Source organism: Theropithecus gelada, chromosome 16, assembly GCF_003255815.1.
Source record: "Theropithecus gelada isolate Dixy chromosome 16, Tgel_1.0, whole genome shotgun sequence".
NCBI classification, from domain to species: domain Eukaryota; kingdom Metazoa; phylum Chordata; class Mammalia; order Primates; family Cercopithecidae; genus Theropithecus; species Theropithecus gelada.
In genome coordinates, this window is record NC_037684.1 from 38,021,459 (window position 1) to 38,049,387 (window position 27,929).

At 47.7% G+C, this 27,929-nt stretch overlaps 1 protein-coding gene across 1 annotated transcript in view; it reads right to left on the reverse strand.

Moving 5' to 3' along the window:
• Positions 1-12,058: 12,058 nt before the first annotated feature.
• The window catches only part of PECAM1 (platelet and endothelial cell adhesion molecule 1), a 67,195-nt gene continuing 51,324 nt past the window's right edge, over positions 12,059-27,929 (reverse strand). Inside the window, exons 15-16 of the mRNA XM_025361830.1 lie at positions 19,276-19,298; positions 12,059-13,412 (exon numbers count right to left, since the gene is read on the reverse strand). Coding sequence (XP_025217615.1) covers positions 13,383-13,412; positions 19,276-19,298 — 53 coding nt within the window. The 3' untranslated portion in view covers positions 12,059-13,382. The remainder of the gene's footprint in view (positions 13,413-19,275; positions 19,299-27,929) is intronic.

Below are 27,929 nucleotides of genomic sequence, written 5' to 3' on the forward strand. Positions count from 1 at the left end.
GTCTCTACAAAAAAAAAAAAAAAAAAAAAAAAAAAAAAATAGCCAGGTGTAGTGGCAGGCACCTGTAGTACCAGCCACTCGAGAGGCTGAGGCAGGAGAATGGCGTGAACCTGGGAGGTGGAGCTCGCAGTGAGCTGAGATCACGCTACTGCACTTTAGCCTGGGTGACAGAGCGAGACTCTGTCACAAAAAAAAAAAAAAAAAAAAAAAAAAACTAGCCAGGCCTGGTAGCATGAGCCTGTGATCCCAGCTACCTGGAAAGCTGAGGCATGAGAATCACTTGAACCCAGGAGGCGGACATTGCAATGAGCCAAGATCACACCACCGAACTCCAGCCTGAGCGACGGAACGAGACCCTATCTCAAACAAACAAACAAACAAACAAACAAAACACATCATAGTTCTTGTGGTTCAGGTGAATTATATTGTGATGATCCAGCTGAAAATGAAGATAAAAACTAAAGAATCTAGAATAAACCTGTCTAGGAATATCTTCTATTATTATCCACCAATATCTCAAATCTTTGATAAACATTAAACCACAGGGAACTCATGGTTTGGATTTGTTGAATATATCAACAAATGTTTATTGAGTTTCTACTACAAACCTTCTTCTCTTTCCTTTGCCGACTCTCTGCGTGGGACTCCCCAGGCCCGGCTATCTCTAAGGCAGAGAGGAAGAGCACAGAGACGAGAGGGAAAGCCAGCTCTGTTTCTTCAAGTTACCTAAAGTCTTTTTTGTGTTTCTGAGATAGAGTCTCACTCTGTCACCCAGGCTGGAGTGCAGTAGTTGTCATCTCGGCTCACTGCAAACTCTGCTTCCCGGGTTCAAGTGATTCTCCCTGCTCAGCCTCCTGAGTAGCTGGGATTACAGGCATGCACCATCATGCCTGGCTAATTTTTGTATTTTTCGTAGAGACTGGGTTTTGCCATGTTGGCCAAGCTAGTCTCAAACTCCTGACCTCAAGTGATCTGCCCACCTCGGCCTCCCAAAGTGCTGGGATTACAGGTGTGAGCCACCATGCCTGGCCAAGTTGCATAAAGCCTTTACCAGAGTTTATCATTAAACTCTGCCTGCACATCCAGCAAATTCACCTTTTCTGGCCACTAGGACGTTGTCCTCCACTACACAGCAGGGACAGTTACTGACTTCTGCTGATGCCTTTCCAAAAACCTAGTTCTTTTACAGAGCCTCAGGACATCCTATGAATATTAACTAATATATTTTAATAAACGTGAATGCAATTTTTCTTTTAGACCCCTCATCTTTTATTATTTTTTCAATTTGAAGATTTTCTAGGGCATGTTTTTCTGTCTGGTACACTTGTTACAAGTAGAGGTCACCATGGTCATCTTCAACTGTCACTCCCCACCAACCCCTCCACCCCACCTCACTCTGCCGAGTTCTGCCTCTCTGTGTCACAGATGTGGCACACACATGAAATATTTTTTCTCCGCCTGGCATTGGTTTTCCATTTTGACAATCCTTGGCAGTGAGAGGGCCCAGGGGCTTGAATCTGCAACATACCAAGTGGCCTCAGCTACCAACTGAGCAACTTTCCCCTTGCCAGGCATGACTGGAAAACCTGACTTCTCTGGGCAAAGCCTCACACACTCCAGGGACCATGTCTGTCTGGTTCTCTGATGTATCCCCTGTATTTAGCCTAGGATCTAGACCCTTCATAGGCACTTAAGAATTTCTTGCAAACAGGCCAGGTGCAGTGGCTCATGTCTGTGATCCCAGCACTTTGGGAGACTGATGCAGGAGGATCACTTGAAGTCAGGAGTTCAAGACCAGCCTGGCCAACATGGCGAAACCCTGTCTCTACTAAAAATACAAAAATTTGCTGGGCATGATGGTGCATGCCTGTAATCCCAGGCTGGGTTCTGCTCCAATCAAACCCCAGGCTTTTGCCTGAATGGCCTGGATTAGTCTGTTTCAACCACATGGATCAGTTGGTTCCATCTTGAAAAAAGGGACTGGTCGGGGGCTGCCATGATCTTGCTGTGTGCAAAGCACTGTGGGAAGGGCCTGGGTAGGCCTATGGTAGGCTTTGCAGAAGAGCTTTTAGTCTGTATCAGTTCTTTGGGGTATCTGCTTGCCTGGCATCTTCCACAGCCATGGAATTGTGGAGCTTAGCACAAACCAGACGCTTGCTGTTTGTTGAATAAACTCTGATAAGCAAAGGCGGCATGTTCAACTACGTGGAGTCATGCTGTCTTAATTTTCACTTTTTGATTCAGCTATCACAGACCATATGCCAACACCTCCACAAAACAGAGAGAAGCACCTGTGTTAGTCTTGGCACAAGATCTGCTGCGAGGGCAGGATGGGGGCATCCTTGTTCTCCAGTGTGCTGTGCACATGCGTGTGTGCATGTGTCTGAGTGCATGGACATGTGTATTTATGCACATGTCTACTTGTGTATACTCGGGGACTGAGGTCTTCACAGTCACATAACCTTGAGATGGTGCTGCGAGGCTGGGCGTGGTGGCTCATGCCTATAATCCCAGCACTTTGGGAGGGCAAGGTGGGCGGATCACGAGGTCAGGAGTTCAAGACCAGCCTGGCTAACATGATAAAACCCCATCTCTACTGAAAATACAAAAATTAGCTGGGCATGGTGGTGTGCACCTGTAATCTCAGCTACTCAGGAGGCCGAGGCAGGAGAATCACTTGAACCCAGGAGGTGGAGGTTGCAGTGAGCCAAGATTGTGCCCCTGCACTCTAGCCTGGGTGACAGAGTGAGACTCCATCTCAAAAAACAAACAAAAAAAGATTGCAAAGACCCTCGCAAAAGGACAAAAGTGTCCTTTTAGCACTGTAAGTTGGTAAAGAATATGCCCTCATGCCCTTGAGGACCTTTTGCGATGACTACGGGGTCTTCTAGATGTCGGATCCACTTCCTGAGTAGATCTGTAACACCGGAAGGGGAAGACTCCTACAAACGTCTCACAATCTAGCAACTTTCCCCTCGAGAGGCATGACCGGAAAACCTGACTTCTCTGAGTAAAGCCTTGCAAGCTCCAGGGACCACGTCTGTCTGGTTCTCTGATGTATCCCCTGTACATAGCATAGGATCCAGACCCTTAGTAGGCACTTAAGAATTTCTTGCAAACGGGCCAGGTCTGATGGCTCATGTCCGTAATCCCAGCACTTTGGGAGGCTGAAGCAGGTGGATCATGAGGTCAGGAGTTTGAGACCAGCCTGGCCAACATGGTGAAACCCTGTCTCTACCAAAAATACAAAAATTAGCTGGGTATGGTGGTGCACGCCTGTAATCCCAGCTACTTGGGAGGCTGAGGCAGGAGAATCGCTTGAACCTGAGAGGCGGAGGTTGCAGTAAGCTGAGATTGAACTGCTGCACTCCAGCCTGGGCGACAGAGCGAGATTCTGTCAAAAAAAAAAAAAAAATTATTGCAAATATACTCAATAAGAGGAGGCCACTGAGTGGCTGGTTAGGCTCACTCATCAGCTATGCTATCCATTCCTGCTTGCCAGCCTCAAAGAACATGATTGAAAGTTTTATATAGAGGGCATGACTTATCAACCCCAAACTTGGTTTTGCAACAAACATCACATTACTTCATTGTCATTAAATGAAAGAGAATCTGCCTCTGAGCTCCCATTCTGTCAGACTGTTGGGAAAGTTAATGTTTGTCTCAACTGGAAAATCCCTTCTTCCCTCTAGGGTGGCTCAGGAATCTGGAAGGCTCCTGTGGTTCCTAGAAAACAGAGGAAGGGGAAGGGACTCTGGTTATGGTCACTGCTCAGGCTCCTTGAAGTCCAGGCTTCCAAGGTCCACAGAAGGCAGGTGGTCCACTGGCTCCCGGCCACATGAGGTGCATGGGATCTCTGCCAAGGCTGTAAGACCCAGGGCCTGGGGTCCAGCTTACCTGGGTACCCCAGGGCCTGTAGTCTAGCCTTCCTGGGTGCTCTGGGCATCAGCCATTTCCCTGAGAGACTCTCCATCACCTGGAGGCAGAGAGTGGATCCCTGCAGCTTTCTCTTTCTAGTTTTGGGGACAGTTTATTATCTGCTGCCCCACCTCTGCCCCTTTCTGCTCTACAACCTCTCTTGGGGTGAGAAGCACACAAATTGGGATTTCTAGAGGTGTGTGTGGCAGCAGGGACAGGAAGGAGCCCAGGGAGATTAACAACAAATTAATTCTGCAAATGACCCTGCTACAAGGGCCCAATGGAAGGACAGCCTGCCTCAAATCTAAATCATTGTAGTCATTCTCTAAATAATCAAAACCTCAAATGTTTAATCTGCACATGCCAAAGGGTCTATTGAAATGACTGTAGTCAAGAGCTTCCTGATGAAAAGAACTTTTTATTTTTTTATTTTTATTTTTATTTTTTTTGAGACAGAGTCTCGCTCTGTCACCAAGGCTGGAGTGCAGTGGCGCGATCTGGGCTCACTGCAACCTCCGCCTCCTGGGTTGAAGCATTTCTCCTGCCTCAGCCTCCTGAGTAGCTGGGATTACGGGTGCGCACCACCATGCCTGGCTAATTTTTGTATTTTTAGTAGAGACAGGGTTTTACCATGTTGGTCAGGCTGGTCTCAAACTCCTGACCTCATGATCCGCCCGCCTTAGCCTATCAAAGTGCTAAGATTACAGGCATGAGCCACCGTGCCCGGCCTATTTTTTATTTTTATCTTTTTGAGACAGAGTCTCACTCCATTGCCCAGGCTGGAATGCAGTGGTGCCATCTCAACTCACTGCAACCTCTACCTCCTGGGTTCAAGCGATTCTCCTGCCTCAGCCTCCCAAGTAGCTGAGATTACAGGCGTGCGCTACCACACCCCAGCTAATTCTTTTTTTTTTTTTTTTTTTTTTTTTTGGTTTTTTTTTTGGGGCGGGGGTTTTCCATGTTGGTCAGGCTGGTCTCAAACTCCTGACTCCAAATGAACTGCCCGCCTCAGCCTCCCAAAGTGCTGGATTACAGGTGTGAGCTACTGTGCCCAGCCGAAAAGAACTTTAAAATTTGCTATCTATTTCATCTTAAACTAACCCTGCCAGAGACACCATCTGCAAACTGAGCTTGTCTTGGCCCAGGGATACACACTTTTAATCAATGGCTGGTGGTGTGATGGGCTTCCAGAGACAGTGTTAGGTTCTGCTTTAGGGTCTGTCATTGGAAGGCACTGAAATCCACTCTTTCTCCTTTCCTAGAATCCAGTCCCAGACTCTGTAGAAGTCTTGGGAGGAGAGTGGGAGATTTCCTCATGCTACAAATTCTGGCCCAAACAACCCAGTCCCTGAGGAGGGTGTGTTGGTGTACCAGAAACTGATGGAACAGTGCCCGGCATCACGCCAGACCCTCCTGTGCCAAGAGGTTCCAGGAAAACGAGCACATCCCAGGATTGGGAGGAAGTAAGGCAGCAACTGGGGACTTTTTCCTAATGAGTCCAATAAATCCTTGGAAAAATAATCCACCAAGGGTCAAATATATGTAGAAAACAACTTTGAAGGCTTTTGGAGCCTTTTTTCCCCTAAAAAGAGAAAAGTAAAAAATATTCCAGGCATTGGCTTTCAAAAACAAACAAAAAAAACAAAACACAACAAGAACAACCCTGAGAATATAAAATTCTTCAGGATATACAAGAAATATATAAACTTCAGGCCAGGTGCTATGACACGCACGTGTAGTCCCAGCTACTCAGGAGGATCGTTTGAGCCCAGGAGTTTGAGGCTGTGGTGTGCTACGATCACGCACACACCAATGAACAGCTACTGCACTCCAGCCTGGGCAGCAAAGGGAGACCTCGTCTCTAAAATAAATACAACTAAATTTTAAAAGAGCCGTTTATAAACTTCAGTTACATATTCTGGCCAATGAATGGGAGGGAGACACAGAGAAAAGCTGAAATGGAGAAAAAGGAAGGGAAAGGAGGATGCAGAGAAAGAATGAGAGAGGAGAGGGAGGGAGAACTTTGAAGAAGATCAGAGAAAGAAAACAATAGGCCGGGTGCCCTGGTGGCTCACGCCTGTAATCTCAGCACTTTGCGAGGCTGAGGCCAGAGGATCACCTGAGGTCAGGAGTTCGAGACCAACCTGGCCAACATGGCGAAACCCCATCTCTACCAAAAATACAAAAATTAGCCGGCATGGTAGCACACGCCTGTAATCCCAGCTACTTGGGAGGCTGAGGCACGAAAACCACTTGAACCTGGGAGGCAGGGTTGCAGTGAACCGAGATCGCACCACTGCACTCCAGCCTGGGAGACAGAGCAAGACTCTGTCTCAAAAAAAGTTTTAAAAAAGGCCGGGCATGGTGGCTCATGCCTGTAATCCCAGAACTTTGGGAGGCCGAGGCAGTAGGATTGCTTGAGCTCAGGAGCTTGATACCAGCCTGGGCAACATAGTGAGATCTCATTTCTATATAATAAATAAATAAAATAGAAAAGAAAACAATAATATTTCAGAGATACAGACACAAAGCACAAGAGAACAGACACAGTGAGAGAATATTGGCCTGAGAAGGCTCAAAAGATGATGCTGAGAAGATGATGTTATCTGAAGGCAAATCACCATCTTTCTGCCTTCCGATTTACATGAGCATCTTAGAAACCTGGAAAGTCAGAGCTACAAGGACCTGAGCTCATCTAGTCCAATCCTTTCTGTACTGGGTTGAATAGCGTCACCCCAAAATCCCAAAATCATGTCTGCTTGGAACTTCAGAATGTGAGTTTATTTGGAGACAGGGTCTTTGTAAATAACGTTAGTGAAGATGGGGTTGTATTGGATTCGGGTGGGCCCTAAATTCGATAACTAGTGTTCCTTTTTTTTTTTTTTTTTTTGAGACAGAGTCTTGCTCTATCCCCCAGGCTGGAGCACAGTGGTGCAATCTTGGCTCACTGCAACCTCCACTTCCTGGGTTCAAGCAATTCTCCTGCCTCAGCCTCCTGAGTAGCTGGGATTACAGGTGGGTGCTAACACGCCTGACTAAGTTTTTGTATTTTTAGTAGAGACGGGATTTCACCATGTTGGCCAGACTGGTCTCGAACTCCTGACCGCAGGTGATCCACGTGCCTCAGCCTCCCAAAGTGCTAGGATTACAGGTGTGAGCCACCACACCCAGCTCTAGTGTCCTTCTCAGAAGGCCATGTGAAGGCACAGACACGCATGTGAAAGAATGCCCTGTGATGACAGAGGCAGTGACTGGAGTCACTGTAACCCAGAAAATCCCAGTGCAGCTGCAACCCAGAAAATCCCAAGGAATGCCAGGAACCATCAGAGGCCAGGAGAGGCAGAGAAGGAGTCTTTCCTAGAGCTTTGGAGGATCATGGCATTGCTGACACCTTGATTTTGGACTTCTGGATTCCAGAACTGTGCAAGAATAGATTTCCGTTGTTTTTAGCCACCTGGTTTGTGGTAATTTGTTATTGCATCCCTGGGAGATGATGAATACATTTTCTTTTGCAGGAGAGGAACCCTAGGATGTGTGACACATCCAAGGTCATGTAGTTGACTGGTGGCCAATCCCCTATTCCAATTTAGTTTTTATTTTTCTTTAAGAATTGTATTTGCAGCCAGGCGTGGTGGCTCATGCCTATAATCCCAACACTTTGGGAGGCCAGTGTGGGTGGATCACTTGAGGTTAGGAGTTTGACCAGCCTGACCAATATGGTGAAACTCCATCACCACTAAAAAAATACAAAATTAGCCAGGTGTAGTGGCACATGCCTGTAATCCTAGCTACTTGGGAGGCTGAGGCAGGAGAATTGCTTGAACCCAGGAGGCAGAGGTTGCAGTGAGCCAAGATGGTGCCATTGCACTGCCATTGTTTTGAGTGAAACTCAAAAACAAACAAACAAACAAACAAAAAAGTGTATTTGCTTTCCAGCATCATCATCGTTTCTGAATGTGGAAATAACGTTTCTTTTCTATTGTCAAAGTTCATTTTGAAGTAAGAGTTCACTTCTTATTGAATTATGAAATATAGATGAAGGGACAATTTAGGCTTTAGAAACACTTTGGACTATGAAGTTTTTCAATAGATTTACTGCTAGTTCCTTGATATTCCAAAACATTCTTTTTTTTTTTTTCTTTTTGTGGAGAATGGGGTCTCGCTATATTGTCCAGGCAGGACTTAAACTCCTGGGCTCAAGCAATCCTTCTGCCTCTGCCTCTCTAAGTGCTGGGATTACAGGCATGAGTCACTGCATCTGGTCTGGTATTCCAAAACATTCTAATAGCTTATTACTTTTGAGAGATGAGGGCTACCCCCTTCAAATGTTGAAATCACCATTTGTTTCCTTATTCTGAGCAATTTTCTGAAGGCAAGCCAAGTCTTGCTGAGGATATTGGATGTAAAACTGTCTTTAAAGTAGATCCTTTGGTAAGAAATGTATTGATCACTATTTTGGGGTTTTAACTGACATCAAATAATATGAAGCATATGTGAGTTTTTAATTATTTAGAAGTTCCTAACCCTTTTTTGGACTCTATCTCCCTTTAAGAAACTGATAAAAGGCCAGGCGTGGTGGCTCACACCTATGATCCCAGAACTTTGGGAGGCTGAGGCAGGAGTTCTATCACTTGAGCCCAGGAGTTTGTGATCAGCCTGGGCAACATAGCAACACCCTCATCTCTACAAAAAAATTAAAAATTAGCTGGGCATGGTTGTGGGCGCCTGTGGTCTCAGCTTTGGGAAGCTGAGACAGGAGGATTGCTTGAGCCCCGGAGGTCAAGGCTGCAGTGAGTCATGTTCACACCAGAGCACTCCAGTCTGCGTGACAGAGCAAGACTCTATCTCAAAACAAACAAAGACATGGATAAAAGCTATGGATTCTCTCCCATAGAAAACTGCACACCCTCATAACCTTTTGCACCCACGCTTAGAGAATTGTCAGGCCCCACACCTTACCCCAACTTCTGTTACCAGCGGTAAATCCAACGGGTCTGCAGCTAACTCAATGCTTGCCTTCTCAAAGACAGAACTCAGCTGAGGGGAAGAGGTGGTTTTAAGTGATTTTTTAAGGCACAGGGAGAGACCAAGGCAAGTTTTAGAGCAGCAGTGAGAGTTTATTAAAAGGTTTTAGAGCAGGAACAAAAGGAAGTACAGTACGCTTGGGTCAGGCAGGCAACTTAAGAGATCTGAGTGCCCTGCCTGACCCTTAACTTGGGGTTTTATATATTTGGCATGGTTCTGGGATTTACGTCTCATCTCCCCTGATTCTTCCCTTGGAGCAGGCTGTCCGCGTATATGGTGACCCGCCAGCACTTGGGAGGGGTCGCAAGCACAGTCCGAGTACTGAAGTTGAGCGCATGCTCACCTGAGGCATTTTCCCCTTACCAGTCGTGCGTTCCCAGAGCGAGGTCATACACTGGTTAAATTCCGCCATTTTGCCTCTTGGTGCGCATGCTCCAGCCTGCTTGCCCAGCTCCTGACATCTTATCGGGAAGCGGCTGATCACCAGATCTGGGTGTTTTGTATCTATTGAGAGACTGTCCTTGCTTGGAACTAGCTGCAACCAATTATTATTTTACAGAGACAGTTTTACAGAGACCATCACCTGATGGTCGCCTGACGTTCTGGTGGGGGCTTTCTCCTGTCCTGCTCATGTTTGCCTAGCTCTCTACTCTAACATGTCCACTCTGTGGACCCCAGATTGAGATCCTCTGCAGGGGAGACTGTTCGCAAATAACCTGCTGGGGAGACATCTCCTTCCCGTTTATCTTTCCATTTGCCCCTGCGGTGTTAGACAAAGGCTGAAGCTAGCCTCTGTGGCAGAGGGTTTCTTCCCAACACGCTAATGACGCTGGTGGAGAGTCTTAAAAACAGCTGTACTGGGGAGAGTTCTTGCTGTGTACCTTTCAGAGACCTTCTCCATAAGACTCTCTAAGACTGAGTCAGGCCATTGGGAGCATGGCAGCAATTCTTAGGGGACAGTGGCAGCGTTTTGAGGAAGACTAATTGGCTTCTAGGGCTGGAGGCCACTTCGGTCTGACAGACTGCCCTGCTGCCATCCCTCTAGGGCACCCCCCACTCCCTTGCTTCAGGGCCTTCCTGCACTTTCTCCTTTTGTCCTCAATGCTCTTCACCCCACCTTTTCTACCTGGTACCCTCTGCCTGTGGTCAAGGCTTTGGTGAGACTCACCTTTCTCTTAGACCTTCCTGGATTCCCCAAATCTGTGTTGGAAGCCCCTCCCATGTGCCCTTGTTTGAGCTTTTAATTTTCCAGCATGACGCTTGTCACACTGCTTTGTAATTGACGCTCTGTTCGTCTGCATCTCTACTGGGTTGTACCTTCCAGGAGGACAGCTGCCATGTAACTCTTGTAATCGTCCACCCCCAACACTCAGCACAGTGTCAGGAACACAGAGCACGATGAGCACAAGCTTGTTAAACAGACAAATAGCTTGATGCTTCTATGCAGAGTTTCTCAACCTGGCCATTATTGGCATTTGGGACTTGATCATGCTTGGTCATGGGAGACGGTTCTGTGCCCGTAGGATGTTTAGAAGCATCTTTGGTTTCTACCCACCAGATGCCAGGAGCACACCCACCCAGCTGTGACAACCAAAATTTGTCTCCAGACACCATTCCAAAACCAACGGGACACAAAATTGCCCGAGAGTCATTGCTTTAGTGAGTGAATGTTGATCTTAGCGTCACTTGGCCTCTCTTGAGTCTAGGTTGGGGAGTGAGTTCAGTTAGCCAATCAGAGAACGCTGATGGGGCCACCAGTGTATGCTCACGAAATGGGTGGCTGACCTCTTGGGGTCAGAAAAGGGAAAGTTCTGTGTGTTGGCTAAGGACCGTTTTAAGTCCTTTAATGACCGATTACCACCTGAGGACACAAGAGGGCGCTCTAACTAATGAGTTCCGCGGCCGAGAAAAGTGGAGTGGGTGCTCCTGGGATGCCTCAGGCTTAGACACTGAGGTTACCACAGCTGCATAGCAAGGCTGAAGCCAGCGTCCTGGGTTCAGACAGACCTTTTAGCCATTAAATCCACTAAGAAAGATCCCTGTGCATGAAGTTTCCTCCTTGGAAATACAGGCGGAAGGGAAAGTAATTTTAAACTCGTGTGTGCTCCACAGGCTGGAGGTGGTGGCTCATGCCTGCAATCCCAGCACTTTGAGAGGCCAAGGAGGGAGGATCACTTGGGCCCAGGAGTTCGAGACCAGCCTGGGCACCATGATGAAACCTCATCTCTGCAAAAAAATTAAAAAATTAGCCAGCTATGGCGGCTCAGGCCTCTGGTCCCAGCTACCCAGGAGACTGATGTGGGAGGATGGCTTGAGCCCAGGGGTTCGAGGCTGCGGTGAGCCGTGGTTACACCACTGTGCTCAGCCTGGGCAACAGAGCAAGCCTGTCTCAACAAAAACAAAACAAAAAATTCAGTTGTGCTGCATAAGTAAGGCACCGAGAGTAGGAATAGGGTCTTTGCAGCTCCCGTGGCAATTGCCCTTCTCTGGTAAGGGCAAGGGACTAAGGAACTCCCTGGACACAGGGGCTCCAGCTGTCCCCAGATCATCAACAGAGATGTGAAGGTCATTAGAGGTCGTCTGATCTTTTGACCGCAATCTGAGCCCACCACTCTGAAAACTTGGAAATTGTATGACATTTTCGTGATACAACTGTGTGTGTGTGTGTTGGGGAAAGGAACCAACAGCTTTCATCATATTGTCAGAAGAGTCTAGGCTGGGCATGGTGGCTCACGCCTGCAATCCCAGCCCTTTGGGAGGCTGAGGTGGGCAGAACACCAAAGGTCAGGAGTTCGAGACCAGCCTGGCCAACATGGTGAAATTCTGTCTCTACTAAAAATACAAAAATTAGCCAGGCGTGGTGGCACCAGCCTGTAATCCCAGCTACTCAGGAGGCTGAGACAGGAGAATTACTTGAACCCAGGAGGTGGAGGTTGCAGTGAGCTGAGATCGCGCCACTGCACTCCAGCCTGGGCAACAAGAGCAAATCTCCATCTCAAAACAAAACAAAACAAAAACATAGACCTGCTTGGTTCTCTCTGTGACTTCAGAGGCCCAAGGAGTCCTCAGCACTACAGATGCATGTGGCCCCTCAGAAGACAACATTTCACAGATCTGCAAAGAGTAAAGGTCAAATTTATTTAATACAACGCCCACTAGGGTCCCTGCAGCTGTGTCACTGAGGCAAACAGGAAAAGTGATTTTGGTTAGGCGTGGTTCTCACCTGTGAAATTCCACAGCGCAATGACAGCAGCCTCTCTCCCACTCAAGACACTGTCAGGAATGTCTTAAGACCTCAGGAGACCACTTCTTTAGCAAGCAGTATTTTTTTTTTTTTTTTTTTTTTTTTTTTTTGAGATGGATTCTCGCTCTGTCACTCAGGCTGGAGTGCAGTGGTGCAATCTCCGCTCTCTACAACCCCTCTTTCCTGGATTCAAGCGATTATCCCACCTCAGCCTCTTGAGTAGCTGATACTACAGGAATGCGCCACCACATCCGGCTAATTTTTGTATTTTCAGTAGAGACAGGGTTTCACCAGGCTGGTCTCAAACTCTGGACCTTGGGTGATCTGCCCGCCTCAGCCTCCCGAAGTGCTGGGATTACGGGCGTGAGCCACCTCGCCTGCCCTGGCAAGGAATAAATCTTTAAAAATTAGTAAGAAACATACACATTTCAATTTTTCAATTAAGAATAATATTTGCTGTAGGCACCATCTTCCTGTCTTTCAGCCTTCAGCATGGTAGAAGAAAAGAAAAAGAGTGTAGAAAAAAACAGTTTAAGAACATCTGTGCTTGTTCCACCTTCATTTTTTGTTCTGTGCTTTGCCCGAATGAACCGTGTCTTCAGGTCGGTATTTCAAAGGCGGTGCTCCCAAGTAGCCTGGTTTTCCCGTTTGTGGAGGGCGGGGTGATAGAGGGGACAGGGGGAGGCTGTCTGGTCAGCACGGTGTACTTCCAAAGAACAAGGACTACCCAAAACTACAAGCCTTTGACGGACCAAAGGAAAAGAGAAAAAACTAGCCTCTAACCAGGCCATGTGCTAGAAGTGATTGGCTACAAAAAAGAAAATTGGTTTCTGTGTATGACGGTGCATGGAAAAGGTCTTTATCTCTGCACAAGACAAAATATTCAAGTTTCAGAATATCCCAATGGCCTGTTTGCCCTGGATCTCCTCTTCTGCCCTTCCAATTGCCAAGGATGCTCCAACTTGGTGGAAGGAGGGTAGGTGGGAAATTCAGCAGCCCCTCTGTATCTCTTTCTACCCAACGTTAACTCAGTAGGATGGATTTAAGAACCGGCAGCTTAGCCTGAGGAATTGCTGTGTTCTGTGGGAGCAGGGCAGGTTCATAAATAAGTGCACAGAGCTCTTGAAATATAGGGATCATCTGCTCTTCTCGGAACATAGATGTCCTTCCAGGGATGTGCATCTGGCCTCGCTGTCTAAGTTCCATCAAGGGAGCCTTCCGTTCTCTGCAGCGACAAGAAACAAGGCAAGTTATGATCACACCTCTCAAGATTGAAGATTGCCCTGATGGAGAGAAATACAAAATGGCAGACAGCATTTCTCGAAGAAAATGCAAAGCAGGGCTGTCACGCACTGGTCCCCCACCCTGCAGGGTTCTCTTTGTGACTTTAGAGTCCTCAGCACTACAGATGCATGTGGCCCCTCAGAAGACAACATTTCACAGATCTGCAAAGAGTAAAGGTCAAATTTTACTTAATACAACACCCACCAGGGTCCCTGTAGCTGTGTCACTGAGGCAAACAGGGCACGTGATTTTGGTTAGGCGTGGTTCTCAGTTGTGAAATTCCACAGTACAATGACTGCAGCCTCTCTCCCACCCACTCAAGACACTGTCAGGAACGTCTTAAGACCTCAGGAGACCACTTCTTTAGCAAGCAATTTTTTTTTTTTTAGATGGATTCTCACTCTGTCACTCAGGCTGGAGTGCAGTGACGCGATCTCTGCTTACGACACCCTCCCTCTCCTGGCTCCTGCCCACATGCATGTCTCCTTCTCTCCATGCCTGCTCTGTAGGGACCATAGCCTCTGTCCCAGCATACATGTTGGACACCAATCACATCAATCCACCAAGTAACTTCATCAAGCACCCATGTACACCCAGCACAGAGTCCCGAGGGTGCCCCATTTACCCACAGAAGAAGAAAGGAAATTTTGTAAGAGATCTGGCTTCTAGCTCCAGTTCTGCCTCTAACTAACATAAGATGTACCTGTTTGAGGCCTGCTTTTTTATTTTAAAAATGAAGGACTGAACTTAGATGGTCCAACTTAAATGTTTTAAAATGATATGATTCTCAAATTCTGATATATTTCAACACAGAAAAACCTTGAAAACATTATGCTAAATGAAATAAGGCAGACATGAAAGGACAAATAGATGATTCCACTTATATGATGTACCTCGAATAGTCAAATTCATAGAGACAGAAAGTAGACAGCGGTTGCTAGGGGTTGGTGGAGGGGCAATGGGGAGTTAGTGTTTAATGGCTACAGCGTTTTAGTGGCTGCTCTGCCTATGGAGTAGCCATTCTTTTGTTTCTTTACTTCTCTGATAAACTTGCTTTCACTTAAAAAGAAAAAGCAAAAGCTCTGGAGATGGATAGTGGTGATGGTTGCACAGCAATGTGAATGGACCTAAGGCAACTGAATTATACACTTGAAAATGGTTAAGTATACACTTGAAAATGGTGAATTTGCTGGGCGCAGTGGTTCACGCCTGTAATCCCAGCACTTTGGGAGGCCGAGGCGGGTGGATCATGAGGTCAGGAGTTCAAGACCAGCCTGGCCAACACAGTGAAACTCCATCTCTACTAAAAAAATACAAAAATTAGCCAGGCGTGGTGGTGGGCGCCTGTAGTCCCAGCTACTCTGGAGGTTGAGGCAGGAGAGTGGTGTGAACCCCGGAGACAGAGCTTGCAGTGAGCTGAGATTGCGCCACTGCACTCCAGTCTGGGCAACAGAGTGAGACTCCGTCTCAAAAAAAAAAAAAAGAAAGAAAGAAAGAAAGAAAGAAAATGGTAAATTTAATATTATGTATATTTTATGACAATTTAACAAAAAGGATTCCTGGCTGGGCATGGTAGCTCACCCCTGTAATCCCAGCACTTTGGGAGGCCAAGGTGGGTGGATCCCCTGAGCTTAGGAGTTCCAGACCAGCGTGGGCAACATGGCGAAACCCCGTCTCTATAAAAAATGCCAAAAATTAGGCATGCATGGTGGTGTGCACCTGTGGTCCCAGCTACTCAGGAGGCTAAGGTGGGAGGAACACTTGGGCCTGGGAGGTGGAGGTTGCAGTGAGTTGAAATAATGCCACTGCACTCCAGCCTGGGTGACAGAGTAAGACTTCATCTCAAAAACGAAACGAAACAAAACAAAACAACAACAACAAAAAACACCCACAAAAGGATTCCTGGATTCCTTCTGCCATCCTGTAGTGCTCTCTAACAGCTTCAAATGGTATTTGTGTCACCTATCCACCTATCAGTGCCTGGACCGTTATCTGACCCATATGCTGTTCTCTATGCTGGGGATGCAAGAAGCTGTTCCCAAGAATTTTATATTGTACCAATTATTGATAACACCACTATGAAGTAGAAGGTATAAGAGGTCTCACCAAACTGCGGAAGGGGTTCAGAGGCAGCGAGAGGGCTCTGGGCTGGGCAGCGGGGGATTCACAGAAGCAACTCTGGAGTCAGCCTAAAGATTGGATTTTGACAAATGGAAGGAGCCCTTGCAGGGAAAAAGAGCAGGGCATGCTGGGAGATACCAGAGTAGAGGGGGCTCCTGGGCAACAGTGGGCCCTGAAGAGCAGGCAGCATCTAAATCCGCTATTCTGGAAATCCATGTGCACAGGACACTCTGCTGCAGGTGGAACTCAGCAAAGCAGGAGCAGGAGCCGGAGGATGACCCAGGGTCTTGGGACTTTCCCAAGGTGAGCTGGGATAGTGCCTCCATTTTGTTCCAGCCTTGCTGGGTCTGAGGACCCTTGGGGAACAGGACGCAGGGCTGAGGTACCCCAACTAGAAAGCCAAGGCTCTGGCCCCTCCTCTGCCAGGAGAGCCCCATGCGAGTGGGCCAAGCAAGCTGTGCTGGCCCCAGAGGCTGGAGGTCTGCCAGTGCTGGCAGCCACCCTGCTCCGTTTCCTCTGCTCTGCCTGGATGGGGGAGACATGACTCCGGTGTCCAGCCTTTCTGCGGGCCCCAGACCAAGTCCCTCCCCAGACACCTCCGCTCTCCCTCTGTGGGGGCAGTCAATGCCTGGGGCACCATTGCAGAGCCAAAGCCACAGACAGGAAGGGCTGGGCCACAGTCAACAGGGCCTTAGGGGTTTCGAAGTAAAGGTTAACACGCTCACATCCAAGGCCTGGGCTTGCTGTGCTTAAATCAGAAGCCAGCCATCAGCCACCCGAGTGTGGCTGTGAAATCGCCCCGCCTTGTACCCGGAATATGGTGTCATTTTGATTTCAACACACTCTGGGATCTCCAGTTCCTGCTTCTACACAATGCTGCTTCTATTTGCAATAGACCAGGTCTGTGCCAGGTGCTCATTCAACCCTTGCAACAACCAGATGAGGGAGTTTATGATTCCCAGTTTACAGATGAGGAAGCAGAGGTCCTGAGAGACCAAGAAATCTGCCCATGGTGACATGGTTAAGAAGCGGGAAGTCAAGTGTTAATGTGGGTCTCCGATTCCTAAGTCAAAGCCTGGTCTTGGTTGAATCCTATGCCTTGGGTAGGCAACTGCTACGTTCTCCATATGTGGCAGGGTCATTTCATGGCCAAATCAAGTTAAGTTCCCCCATCCACACCTACTATTGCCCAAGTGATGAAAACAGCTTGAAACCAACCAGCTTGTATGTGGTGGTTTGCAGCTTACAGCTTTTATATGGTGGTTGCAGTTGCTCATTTCATCCTTAAGAAAATCCTAAGAGGTTACTCTTATCATCATCGTCATCACCATCTCCTCCACTTTATAGAATAGGAAGCTTGAGCCTGAGGAAGACAGGATCACCCAAAAGACAGCTGGAAAACTGGAGCTCCCCTCCCATCCCCTGATCCCATCACCTGGGCAGTTTCCACTGTAGCCCAGCTGCCTCCTGGCCTCCAGGAAGTGGGGAGGCGAGCTATAGCTGGCAATTGCCTTTCTTTCTGTAAGAAGGCAGGGTTCTCTCCAAGATCCCAAGACTGTCGTAGGTCCAGATTCACCCCTTTCATTTAAGTACAGGGTGTTCTCTTCCACGCTATCTGTCTGCATCGACCACACACACAATTTATAAACAAGGTAAAAATGGCAGAGGAAAAATGAAGTCAGAATGTGCCATTGAAGCAAGTCAAACAATACCAAATTAGTCTTTGGCTAAGTGGCTATCTCATTGTTAAGATATTTCCTCCAATGTTTTCAGAGGCAACGGCCATTAAACAACTGGGAATGATCGCCAGGTTTGATTTCAGGAAGGAAATCTCCTCCCATTTCCCCACTAGGCAATTCAATTAATTTTCTCCTGACCCACACCAGCTGATCATTAGGGAAGCTATACCTGCTTCTTTTATAAACAAAACCCATTTGCTTAAAGGTTCAAAATTCCTTTCCCAATGGCTGGAAACCCTGTGCTCCCACCAGATGGCTTTATTCTTTTTTCTGGGGGGACAGGGCCAGCCATGGGTGAGCTCTCAGGACCATCCTGGGAGCAGATTTTGATGCCCAAGGGCCAGCTTCTGGGGAAAGTTCTGTCTGGCCTGGAGCTCAGAGCCTTTGTCCAGAGACACCCTTTGGATCCAAGACAAAGTAAATAAGTTGGTCCTACAGGGTGTTTTGGGTGGACCCAGCCATGTTTATCGCTCCGGGAGAACACATCTGTGTCCCGCACTGCCCAGGGAGCAAAGACCTCATTTTTCACTCTCTCAAAGAGATTATTGCTGGAACAGCAACTTCACATCTTGGAAGGAGTCTCTGTCATGACAGAGGACTGGCCACGGAGTATAGAGGCCCAGGCTCTATTCCTCACTCTATTAGCTATCCAGGTGGCCCCAGGCACGCTGTTCTACCAATGCAGGCCTCAGTTTCCTTATCTGTCAATTGGGCTCCTTGTCCCAGTGACACAAGAGTCTCTGATTTCAGGAGTCTGAGTGGGTTTTGGCTAGAAAAAAACAAAACAAAACAAAACAAAACAAAACAAACCCATTCATTTCATTCCTCTTTTCCTTAAATTCATAGCTTTCTTCCATAAAAGGAATATCAGTGGCTTCCTGTCTGTCAAAGGCATAACGAGCTCTGTTTTACAAGAGTCCAGACATGGGCAAAACAAAGGAAGCCAGGGGCCCACTGGAAGAGCTACCAGAAATCTTGCCGAAGGTTCTTCCCAGACCTAAAAGAAGTTTATACGGCAAATGCCTCATTTCTTAAGATATTAGCTGCCCAGTTAACTCCTGCATTGCTGGGTAGCTCACAAAAAGGTTGGGAGTGGAAGACAGGTCTTTGCAAAAGTTGAACGTGGGCCTCTGTGTCTTTCATAAACCCTCCCATCTGCCAAATAGCAGATTCCTAACTCTATTTCCTACAGAATGAAACTTCTTAACAAGACAAGGCATGTAAGTCCTTTGGATTTAAGCCCTGACTTATCTTTCTCCCGTCACTTGTCACTGTCACACTCTTCTTCTCCCATCCCATGCTGCTTGAAGCTGGTCATCCCTCACCCCTGTGCTCCTGCTGATCTTTCTCCCTCGATGCTGCCATCACTCCATTCATTCTTCACGGCCCATCCAAATGATTCCTTGGGGAAGAGGCCACTAGCCAGGTCTCTCTTCTGTGTTCCCATAGGCTCTGGCATAGCTCACTTTGCTTTATGATAAGTGATCACATGTCTGATTCCCTCAACAGAAGGTGAACTGAGAAGGAGAACCTTGTGTGTCTCCTGCAGCTGATGGCCTGGTGTGTAGTGGGTAATTAGTATCGGCTAAATTGCACTGAGCTGTCAATTCTCCACTCCTCCAAGCATACACCCTAGATCTGCCTCACTTCCAGAGCCTAGACTCTGCCATTAATCGAAATGTGTGCTTTGCTTGTTTGGTGCTAAGCACCCTAGAGTCCCAATCCCTTCACATGTGGGCTGAGATGTAATGATGGAAATTGCAAGAGAGAATATTCAAAATCGGAAGTGGCCAAGGCTAGTCAGAGAAGCCCAGGGCTCCTGGTCTGAAACAGACTAGGGAGTGGGGAAGAATTCGTGGGAATGCAGGACGTGGGTGAGTCTGGAAATATTTCACTGTTCAGTGGAGTACTTTTAAATATAATGTATGTGAAATGTGTACTTACAGAGTATCTGTTTTCCATGGTATCTGCAAAACAAAGGATGACATGGCAGTGAGCAATGCAAAGAACCCAGTTCAACTGCCCCAACAACGTCACAGGGGCAGGAGCAGGCCGAGAAAAGAGGGAGGAGGCAAGAGCCAGGAGACATCAGCCCGCAGGTGCCCTTAGAGGTTTCTGGCTCCCGTGTGCAAAGACAGGTTCCCCGGGACCCTCTAGCTCCACATGACATGCATATAAAGTCCCTGGCACTTCATTTAAAATTTTCTTTATTTTTTTTGAGACAGAGTCTCCCTTTGTCACCCAGGCTGGAGTGCAGTGGCACCATCTCGGCTCACTGCACCCTCTGCCTCCCGGGTTCAAGGAATTCTCCTGCCTCAACCTCCCAAGTCGCTGGGATTACAGGCAAGCACCACCATGCCTGGCTAATTTTTTTTGTATTTTCAGTAGAAATGGGGTTTCACCATGTTGGCCAGGCTGGTCTCGATCTCCTGGCCTCAGGTGATCCGCCAACCTCAGCCTCCCAAAGTGCTGGCTATGTCACCATGTCCGGCCTCATTTAATATTTTAAACAGTTTTTTAAAAATGTAGTATCATGGCCAGGCGTGGTGGCTCATGCCTGTAATCCCAGCATTTGGGAAGGCTGAGGCGGGCGGATCACCTGAGGCCAGGAGACCAGCCTGGCCAACATGGCAAAACCCCATCTCTACTAAAAATACAAAATTAGCCAGGCGTGGTGGTGGGCACCTGTAGTCCCAGTTACTCGGGAGGCTGAGGCAGGAGAATCACTTGAACCTGGGAGGCAGAGGTTGTAGTGAGCCGAGATTGCACCACTGCACTCCAGTCTGGGCGACAGAGCAAGACTCCATCTAAAAAAAAAAAAAAAAAAAAAAAAAAAAAAAAAAAAAAAGAGTAGCACATATTTTTTTAAGAAAAAAAAATGAAAACTATGGGAAAGTAGGAAGTAGCAGATAAAAATGATCTCTGGCCTCATTCTCCAAACCCTGTTGATGCTTTTTTTTTTTCTAGTCATTTTCCACTATGATTTGACTTTTTGGGGGGCAGGGAGGCAGGGGAGCAGTTATAATTATACAGTATATGCCACTTTATAACTTAACTTTTTCATGTAACATGGCTTTATAAACTTTTTCCGGTAACTTCTCAAGCATAATTGTCCAATTAGCTACTAAATAATTGTTAAATGGATGTGCAACTATTGACTTCACCAATTCCTTACTTTAAAAATATAGGTTCTTTCCAAGTTTTTGCTCTTTTCAATAATACCACCAGTATCCTCTTTGGGAATAAAGCTATTTCTAGATTTCACACTATTTTGTCAATCCCTTCTAGGAGCAGACTCAACAGAGCAGGAGGCAGAAGCATTGCCAATGCTCTTAGCAGATCTGGGCAACTCTTTCCCCTTCCCCTCAGGAGTCTCTTCTCAACTGCCCAGGAGCCCACACCACCTTCTTTTTTTTTTTTTTTTTTTTTTTTTTTGAGCCAGAGTCTAGTTCTGTCGCCCAGGCTGGAGTGCAGTGGCTCACTGCAACCTCCATCTCCTGGGTTCAAGCGATTCTCCTGCCTCAGCCTCCCAAGTAGCTGGGATTATAGGTGCCCACCACCATACCCGGGTAATTTTTGTATTTTTAGTAAAGATGGGGTTTAGCAGCCATGTTGGCCAGGCTGGTCTCAAACTCCTGACCTCAGGTGATCCACCTGCCTCAGTCTCCCAAAGTGCTGGGATTACAAGGCATAAGCCACCGCGCCTGGCCTCACACCACCTTCCTGGCAGGTGACATGCTGTGTTTGCCTGGCCCTGCCAGTCTGCAGTTGTGCAAATGGTCCCAACCAGATGTCAGCAAGAGGACAGTGAGGGTGAGAAAAGCCAATGAGAGCAGGAAGCTCTGCATGGGTGGTGGGTGATCCCTGCCTGCATTCATTAGAGATGGTCTTCACTATGAGAGGCAAGTGACGGGTATGGCTTGCCCTTCTGGAAAGGACCAGGACCCCACCCAATGGTCAGCGGCCCATATGTTGGGGCAGATCCCCAAACAGCCGACTGTGGACCCTGACTTGAAGACAGAGAAGTCATGGGAACCTCACCTGCTGCCTGGGGGAGACCCCAAGAGGTGATGCGGGCATTGGGGATGGTTGCTGTTCTCAAAGGTGGTGGAGGGAATGGTGGGAGGGCCATAAGTCCTCAGTCTTATCGAGAAAAGCATGCCAAGGGGCCTCGGTATAGAGCCAGCCCCAAGCCCACATACAGTTCCTCCTGGACCTCGGGCAGGCTCAGGGCCCATCTGTCACAGCGGGGGTCACAACCCTTCTGTTTCTCTAATTTAGAAATATCCTGTTTCCCCAAGTCCACCTCACCCTAACACCCTGTCTTATCACAAGTCCTTTGCCCCTCCCCCATAGAGGGAACAGAGCCAGAAGTTCCTCAGAGGCCCTTTTTCTGTCCTGGCTGGGCCAGAGGCTGGCGTCAATAGCCAAATGATGAATCAGCCCAACGGTAATGTTGAGCCATTGTGTCAACTTCCATGCATTGAGTGAGGTTGGGGACAGCACCCCCAACGCAAATCTGACCTGCAAGGACCCAAAGGATCCCGTGATTCCTGGAACCTCCTAGTCTCCCAAGGGCTCTGGAACCTCCTTCCCAACAGGGAAAGAACCTCAAGTCAGCATTTTCTAAAGCAATCTAAAGACACAATGCTAAAATCTCAAATACTGATGGAACACCCACTCCACGCACACTTGCAGTTCTTGTTTTTTTGGTAACAGAGCAGTCACCACCAAAGTAGAATTGGAGGTAGCATCCATTTTTTTCATGGGATGCTCTTTTACCATCTTGCACGCCAAAGTAGGAAATGGCTCCCTAGGGGTAGGGTTGGCAGTGCCTTCTGGCCTCACTGGCTCTGGGCCTCACAGGATGGGTGGGGACTGATCCTCAAGTGCTCTTCTCTTCCTCCCATGGGAGACTTGGCACAGAGGCCTCCTTTTCTTCGGTTCTTTCTCAGCCATTTCCTGTCACGGCTACTCTCAGCCCAGTCACTCTTGGTATACTGGCTGGCAGGGGATGAGGTGAGGACTAGGGTTTCTGCCTCCTTAAGCAACACCCTGGAAGTCTGAATTCCAGGCAAATAGAAAGTAGAAGGTAGACCGGGTGCAGTGGCTCATGCCTGTCATCCCGGCACTTTGGGAGGCTGAGACGGGCAGATCACTTGTGGCCAGGAGTTCGAGACCAGCCTGGCCAACATGGTGAAACTCCGTCTCTACTAAAAATACAAAAATTAGCTGGGCGTGGTGGTGCGTGCCTGCAATCCCAGCTACTTGGAAGGCTGAGGCATGAGAATCACTTGAACCCAGGAGGCAAATGTTGCAGTGAACCAAGATCATGCCACTGCATTCCAGCCTGGGTGACACAGCAAGACACAGTCTCAAAAAAAAAAAAAAGAAAGAAACAAAAAAAACAGAAAACGGCAACAAAAAAGTAAAAGACGGACATTGAGTGAACAGATTCTGTGATGGGGAGGTGGGCCTCTCTGACTCCATATGCATGGCTGGTGCCCAGAGCAAGGTTCAGCACCCATCCAGAGCCACAGTAATCAGGTTGGATGTGCCCCAAGTCACCTCCCAAGACAGAGGGCAGGCAAGAGCTGGCAGTGGAGAGACAAACCAGCCCTCCTGTTGGAGGAGTTGCAGGAGGTAAATTCCTCTAGCCAGGGTTTCTCCATGGTGGCCCTGTTGAAATTTTGGGCTGGGTGGTGTTCTGTGGTGGGGAGAGGGCTGTCCTGTGCATTGTTGCATGGTTAGCGGTATCCCTGGCCTCTATCCGTGAGACGCAGTAGCATTCTCTTCTCTGTCCACCACGCAGTGACAACCAAAAGTGTAGTACTTAGTGCCACTGAACTGGACACTGAAGAGTTAGAATGGTAAATTTTATGTGATATGCATTTTACTACAATTTTAAGAATAAAATTGTAAAAAGTAAAAAAAAAAGTGAGCCAGGCACTGTAATCCCAGCACTTTGGGAGGCTGAGGCAGGCGAATTGCTTGAGCTCAGGAGTTTAAGACCAGCCTGGTCAATATGACGAAACCCCATCTCTACTAAAAATACAAAAAAATTTGCTGGGTGCAGTGGTGCATGCCTGTAGTCCCAGCTGAGTCAGAGGGGCCTGCCTTTGGAGGCGGAGGTTGCAGTGAGCCAAGATTGTGCCACTGCACTCCAGCCTGGGTGACAGAGAGAGACCCTTTCTCAAAAAAAGGGAAAAAAACATAGTGTAGAATTCTACTGTATATCTCTAGGCTGTAGAAAGTCAATAGGGAAACTGAGACACACAGGATCCCTGCCAGTGCTGTGTCCATCCCCTAAAGCGGGGAGGCAGCTGAGTAGAAGGGGCCTCATGATACAATTTAAAAAAAAAAAAAAAAAAAAAAAAAGCCGTGCTTAGAGCCAAAAGCCAAGACTGGAAAGACCAGGCAGCTCCCCGCTGTCTGCAAGCTTTCCCATCAAACTCCAGCCTCCTGTGCCAGCGCCCAGCTCTCTCTCCTCGGCCCTGGGGCTGCTCCTTGGAGGCAGGCCTGCCCCCAAGGGCAGGCCTTATCTAGGGGAGGGTCTATTTTGTATTAGTCAGGGGGTGAAAGGGGGTTTAAGGGCCAGAACTGTGCCCTGTAAGCCAAAATAGGCAACCCTGAAGTACTGCAGGCTAGAAGATGATGGCGAACAAGAGGAGGAAAGGTCAGCGAAGACTCCGCTCTGCACCCAGCTGGCTCACTGATCTGTCCAAGACCTACCCCACACCGGTCCCCCTGTTTTAGGGGAGTCACTCAATACCACCTTCCCTCCAATAAGCACAGTGTTTCTGGGTTTTACCTGCCCACCAATGCTGCAAGATCCCTCCAGGATTTCTGGAGGGTGAGAAAGACCCTACTCCTTCCAACAAGAACAGAGCCTTAGCGTGGCACAACCGGAAAGGAACACGCAGCATCAAGAGTGGGTCTCAAAGCCCGGGTCCCAGTGTGACTGCAGCAGCTGCACGTGGGCACTTGTTAGAAATGCAGGTTTTTGGCACCACTCCAGACCCAGTAAATGGGAAATTCACAGGGAGTGGGGTGCTGCCAAACAATTGATGTTTTAATAAAGCCCGAGGACCACTGACCTGCATCCAGCCCATCCCTCACCTTACAGAGAAGGTGATCAAGGTCTCAAGAGGCTCTACGACTTGCCCAGGGTCACCCAGGCCACAGTAGAATATTACTCTTAATGTCTAAAGTAGATGGGAGCTACTTAGGAGGCTGAGATGGGAGGATGCTTGAGGCCGGGGGATGGAGGTTGCAGTGAGCCAAGATCATGCCACTGCACTCCAGCCTGAGTGACAGAGCCAGATGCTGTCTGGAAAAAAAAAAAAAAGTAGACAGAGTTTTCCAATTATGCCGATAACATGAAAACTAGACTAAGAAAGATGGAAAACAGGGAAGAATGCAGTCAACTGGTTTGGCAACAAACAACTGACAGCAATTGGTAACAAACCAATTGAGAGAAAAAAAGAGAGGGAACAGGAAGGCTTTGAAGAGCATGACTTCAGCCAGGCTTCCTGGGTTCAATCCCTGCTCTACCACTGGCTGTGGAACAAGGACAAGTTAGTTAACCTCTGGGCCTGTTTCCCCATCTGCAGAGCAAGAATAATAATAGAACCCCCATCAGCCGTATGATGATCTTGAGGATTAAGGTAGGGCTCCAAGTGTCTCACACACAGGGAGTGCTCAATACATATTAGCTGTAACTGTGACTGAGGAGGAAGGGACCCTCCCAACCACAAGAGAATTAGAGTATAGGGAGAAAAAAATCAACACGGAACAAAAGAAATCTGCAGTCTATAGAGGTGGAATAATATCCAGGGGAAAGAGTTGCTGAAGAATTTGGCAATGATGAAGAATCTGGGGATGGTTATGATGATGTATAAGAAATGATGATCTGGCTGGGCGTGCTGGCTCATGCCTGTCATCCCAGCACTTTGGGAGTTCGAGGCAGGTGGATCACCTGAGGTCTGGAGTTCAAGATCAGCCTGGCCAATATCGTGAAACTCTGTCTCTACTAAAAATACAAAAAAAAAAAAAAAAAATTAGCTAGGCGTGGTGGCAGTAGCTGTGGTACCAGCTACTCAGGAGGCTGAGGCAGGAGAATCATTTGAACCTGGGAGCTGGAGTTTGCAGTGAGCCAAGATCACGCCACTGCACTCCAGCCTGGGCAACAGAGTAAAGATCCCATCTCAAAAAAAAAAAAAAAAAAAAAAGAAAGAAAGAAAAGAACAAAAGAAAAAGAAATAAATAAAGAAATGATGATCCTTAATGAGCTCTGGGCTCTGGAGAGGACTTGAACAAAGAGAGGTTGAGGATGAGTGTGGGAGAAGCCTAAGTGGGTGGGTCATTGCTGGCTGAAGGATCTGGCTCCTTGGAGAATCATCTCACTTCCCCCAGGCAGAGAGGAGGGAATCTCTCCGATTTCATGTAGGGAGTGGAAGAAAAGAGATTACTTAGAAGATGGTTTATATTAAGGAAGTCCCAGAGAATTTAGGAGAAAAATTCCTCCAATGGATGCCTGCTTTCTAGCAAACCAGTAAGAGGAAAAGAAAGAAAGCAAAGCCGAGCATTCAGGTGGCGCACGCGTAAATCCCAGCATTTTGGGAGGCCAAGGCGGGTGGATCGCTTGAGCCCAGGAATTGGACAACAGCCTGGGCAACATGGCAAATTAGCCAGGTGTGGTGGTGTGTGCCTGTAATCCCAGCTTCTCCAGAGGCTGAGGCAGGAGGATCGCTTGAGCCCAGGAGGTGGAGGCTGCTGTGCACCGTGATTGTGCCACTGCACTCCAGCCTGGGTGACAGAGTGAGACTCTGTCTTACAAAAAAGAAAGAAAAGAGAAGAAAAGAAAAGAAAGAAGTAAGGAATGAGACAGAGAGAGAGAAAGAGAGAAAGAAAGAAAAAGGAAAGAAAGGAAAAAGAAGAAAGAAAAGAAAGAAAAAGAAAAGAAAGAAAGAAAGAGAAAGAAAGAAAGAAAGAAAGAAAGAAAGAAAGAAAGAAAGAAAGAAAGAAAGAAAGAAAGAAAGAAAGAAAGAAAGAAAGAGAGAGAATCAGTCATATCCTACAGGCTCCTCTCCTCAAGGAAGCACTGAGAAACAGGAAATCCCTTGGCTTCCAGGACCAGAGGCTTCTAGGTGGGTTGGAGACACAGCTGCAGGAAGCTGCAGGCCCCAAGGGCTACAGCCATGCAGGACCCAGGGCTCTCTCTACCTTCACCCCTGGACAGGTTAGAGACCTGTCAGGTTCCCTAATGGTCTGCCAGTTTAGAGACCAGGTTGCAGAGTCCAGGTGGCCCAGGTGGTGCTGTGGGAGGGTCCTGGCCTGGGAGTCAGGGTACTCTGGTAGTACTCTAGTAGTACTCTGGGCAAGACACTGAATTCTGTAGGGTTCAAGTTCCTCCTGTGTTTTTAAACTGAAATTGATTAAATGCTCACTCTGTGGCAAGGATAATACCGTGACTGTGGGGATAACCAGTACTATCTCCCATGATTCTATCTCATTTAACCCCATTTGCATTTAACAGTTGAAGAAACTGAGTCTCTGAGGGGTAAGACATCTTGGTCACAGTCACACAGCTGGTTGGGGGCTGCCTCGGAACGGGGACTGCGATGTCTCCCAGCAAAGCCTATGCCCTACACCGCTTCAAATCCTACAAGAGTGGGTTCTACGATGCCTGTGGTTTCAGCCTGAGGGAGGGGTCAGGTTCCAACAGCCCAGACACCAACCTGGAGACCATGAGAAAACCCACTTGAACAGCCAGCTGCCCTAAAGCAGATGAAGGAAATCAGAATGTGCCACCACAAAATATGGCCCTTTGGCATAAGGATGATCTTGAGCTGGTTCAGATGTAGAAAGAAGTCTTCCCAGGGCTTCTTCCATCTGAAAGTGGAAACTACTTCTTCCTTTTTTTCTTTTTTTTTTTTTTTTTTTGAGACAGATTAACAAGAGAAAAACAAAGAGGGCCTCTGTTTTTCTCTTGTTAATCTGTCTTATCTAATTTGCGGGCCCCAGTCAGAAAACCTAGGAGAGTAAAGGGAAAAAGTTAAGTTTTTTGGAACCCACAGTCTCACTCTGTCACCCAGGCTGGAGGGCAGTGGTGCAATCACGGTTCACTGCAGACTCCACCTCCCAGGCTCAAGCTATCCTCCTGCCTCAGTCTCCTGTGCAGCTGGGACTACAGGCACGTATCACTACACCCAGCTAATTTTTTTTTTCTATTGATTTTTAATTTTTTTTTTTTTTTTTACTTTTTTTGTAGAGATGGGGACTCACTATGTTGCCCAAGTTGGTCTCAAATTCCTGGGCTCAAGCGATTCTCTCACCTCAGCCTTCCAAAGTGCTGAGATTACAGGCATGAGCCACCATGCCCAGCCCTAAAAGCAGAAACTCCTAAGAAAAGACCCAAAGTGCTGAGATTACAGGCATGAACCACCATGTCCAACCCTAAAAGCAGAAACTCCTAAGAAAAGACGCCTGCTGTAAATATCCCCATAGAAGTTTTGTGGCCACTTGATTCACTTCCCCAGTTTGCCACCCTGGGAAGCCAAAAACCATTTTTCCTTTGTCTTGTCATTTCTCTACAT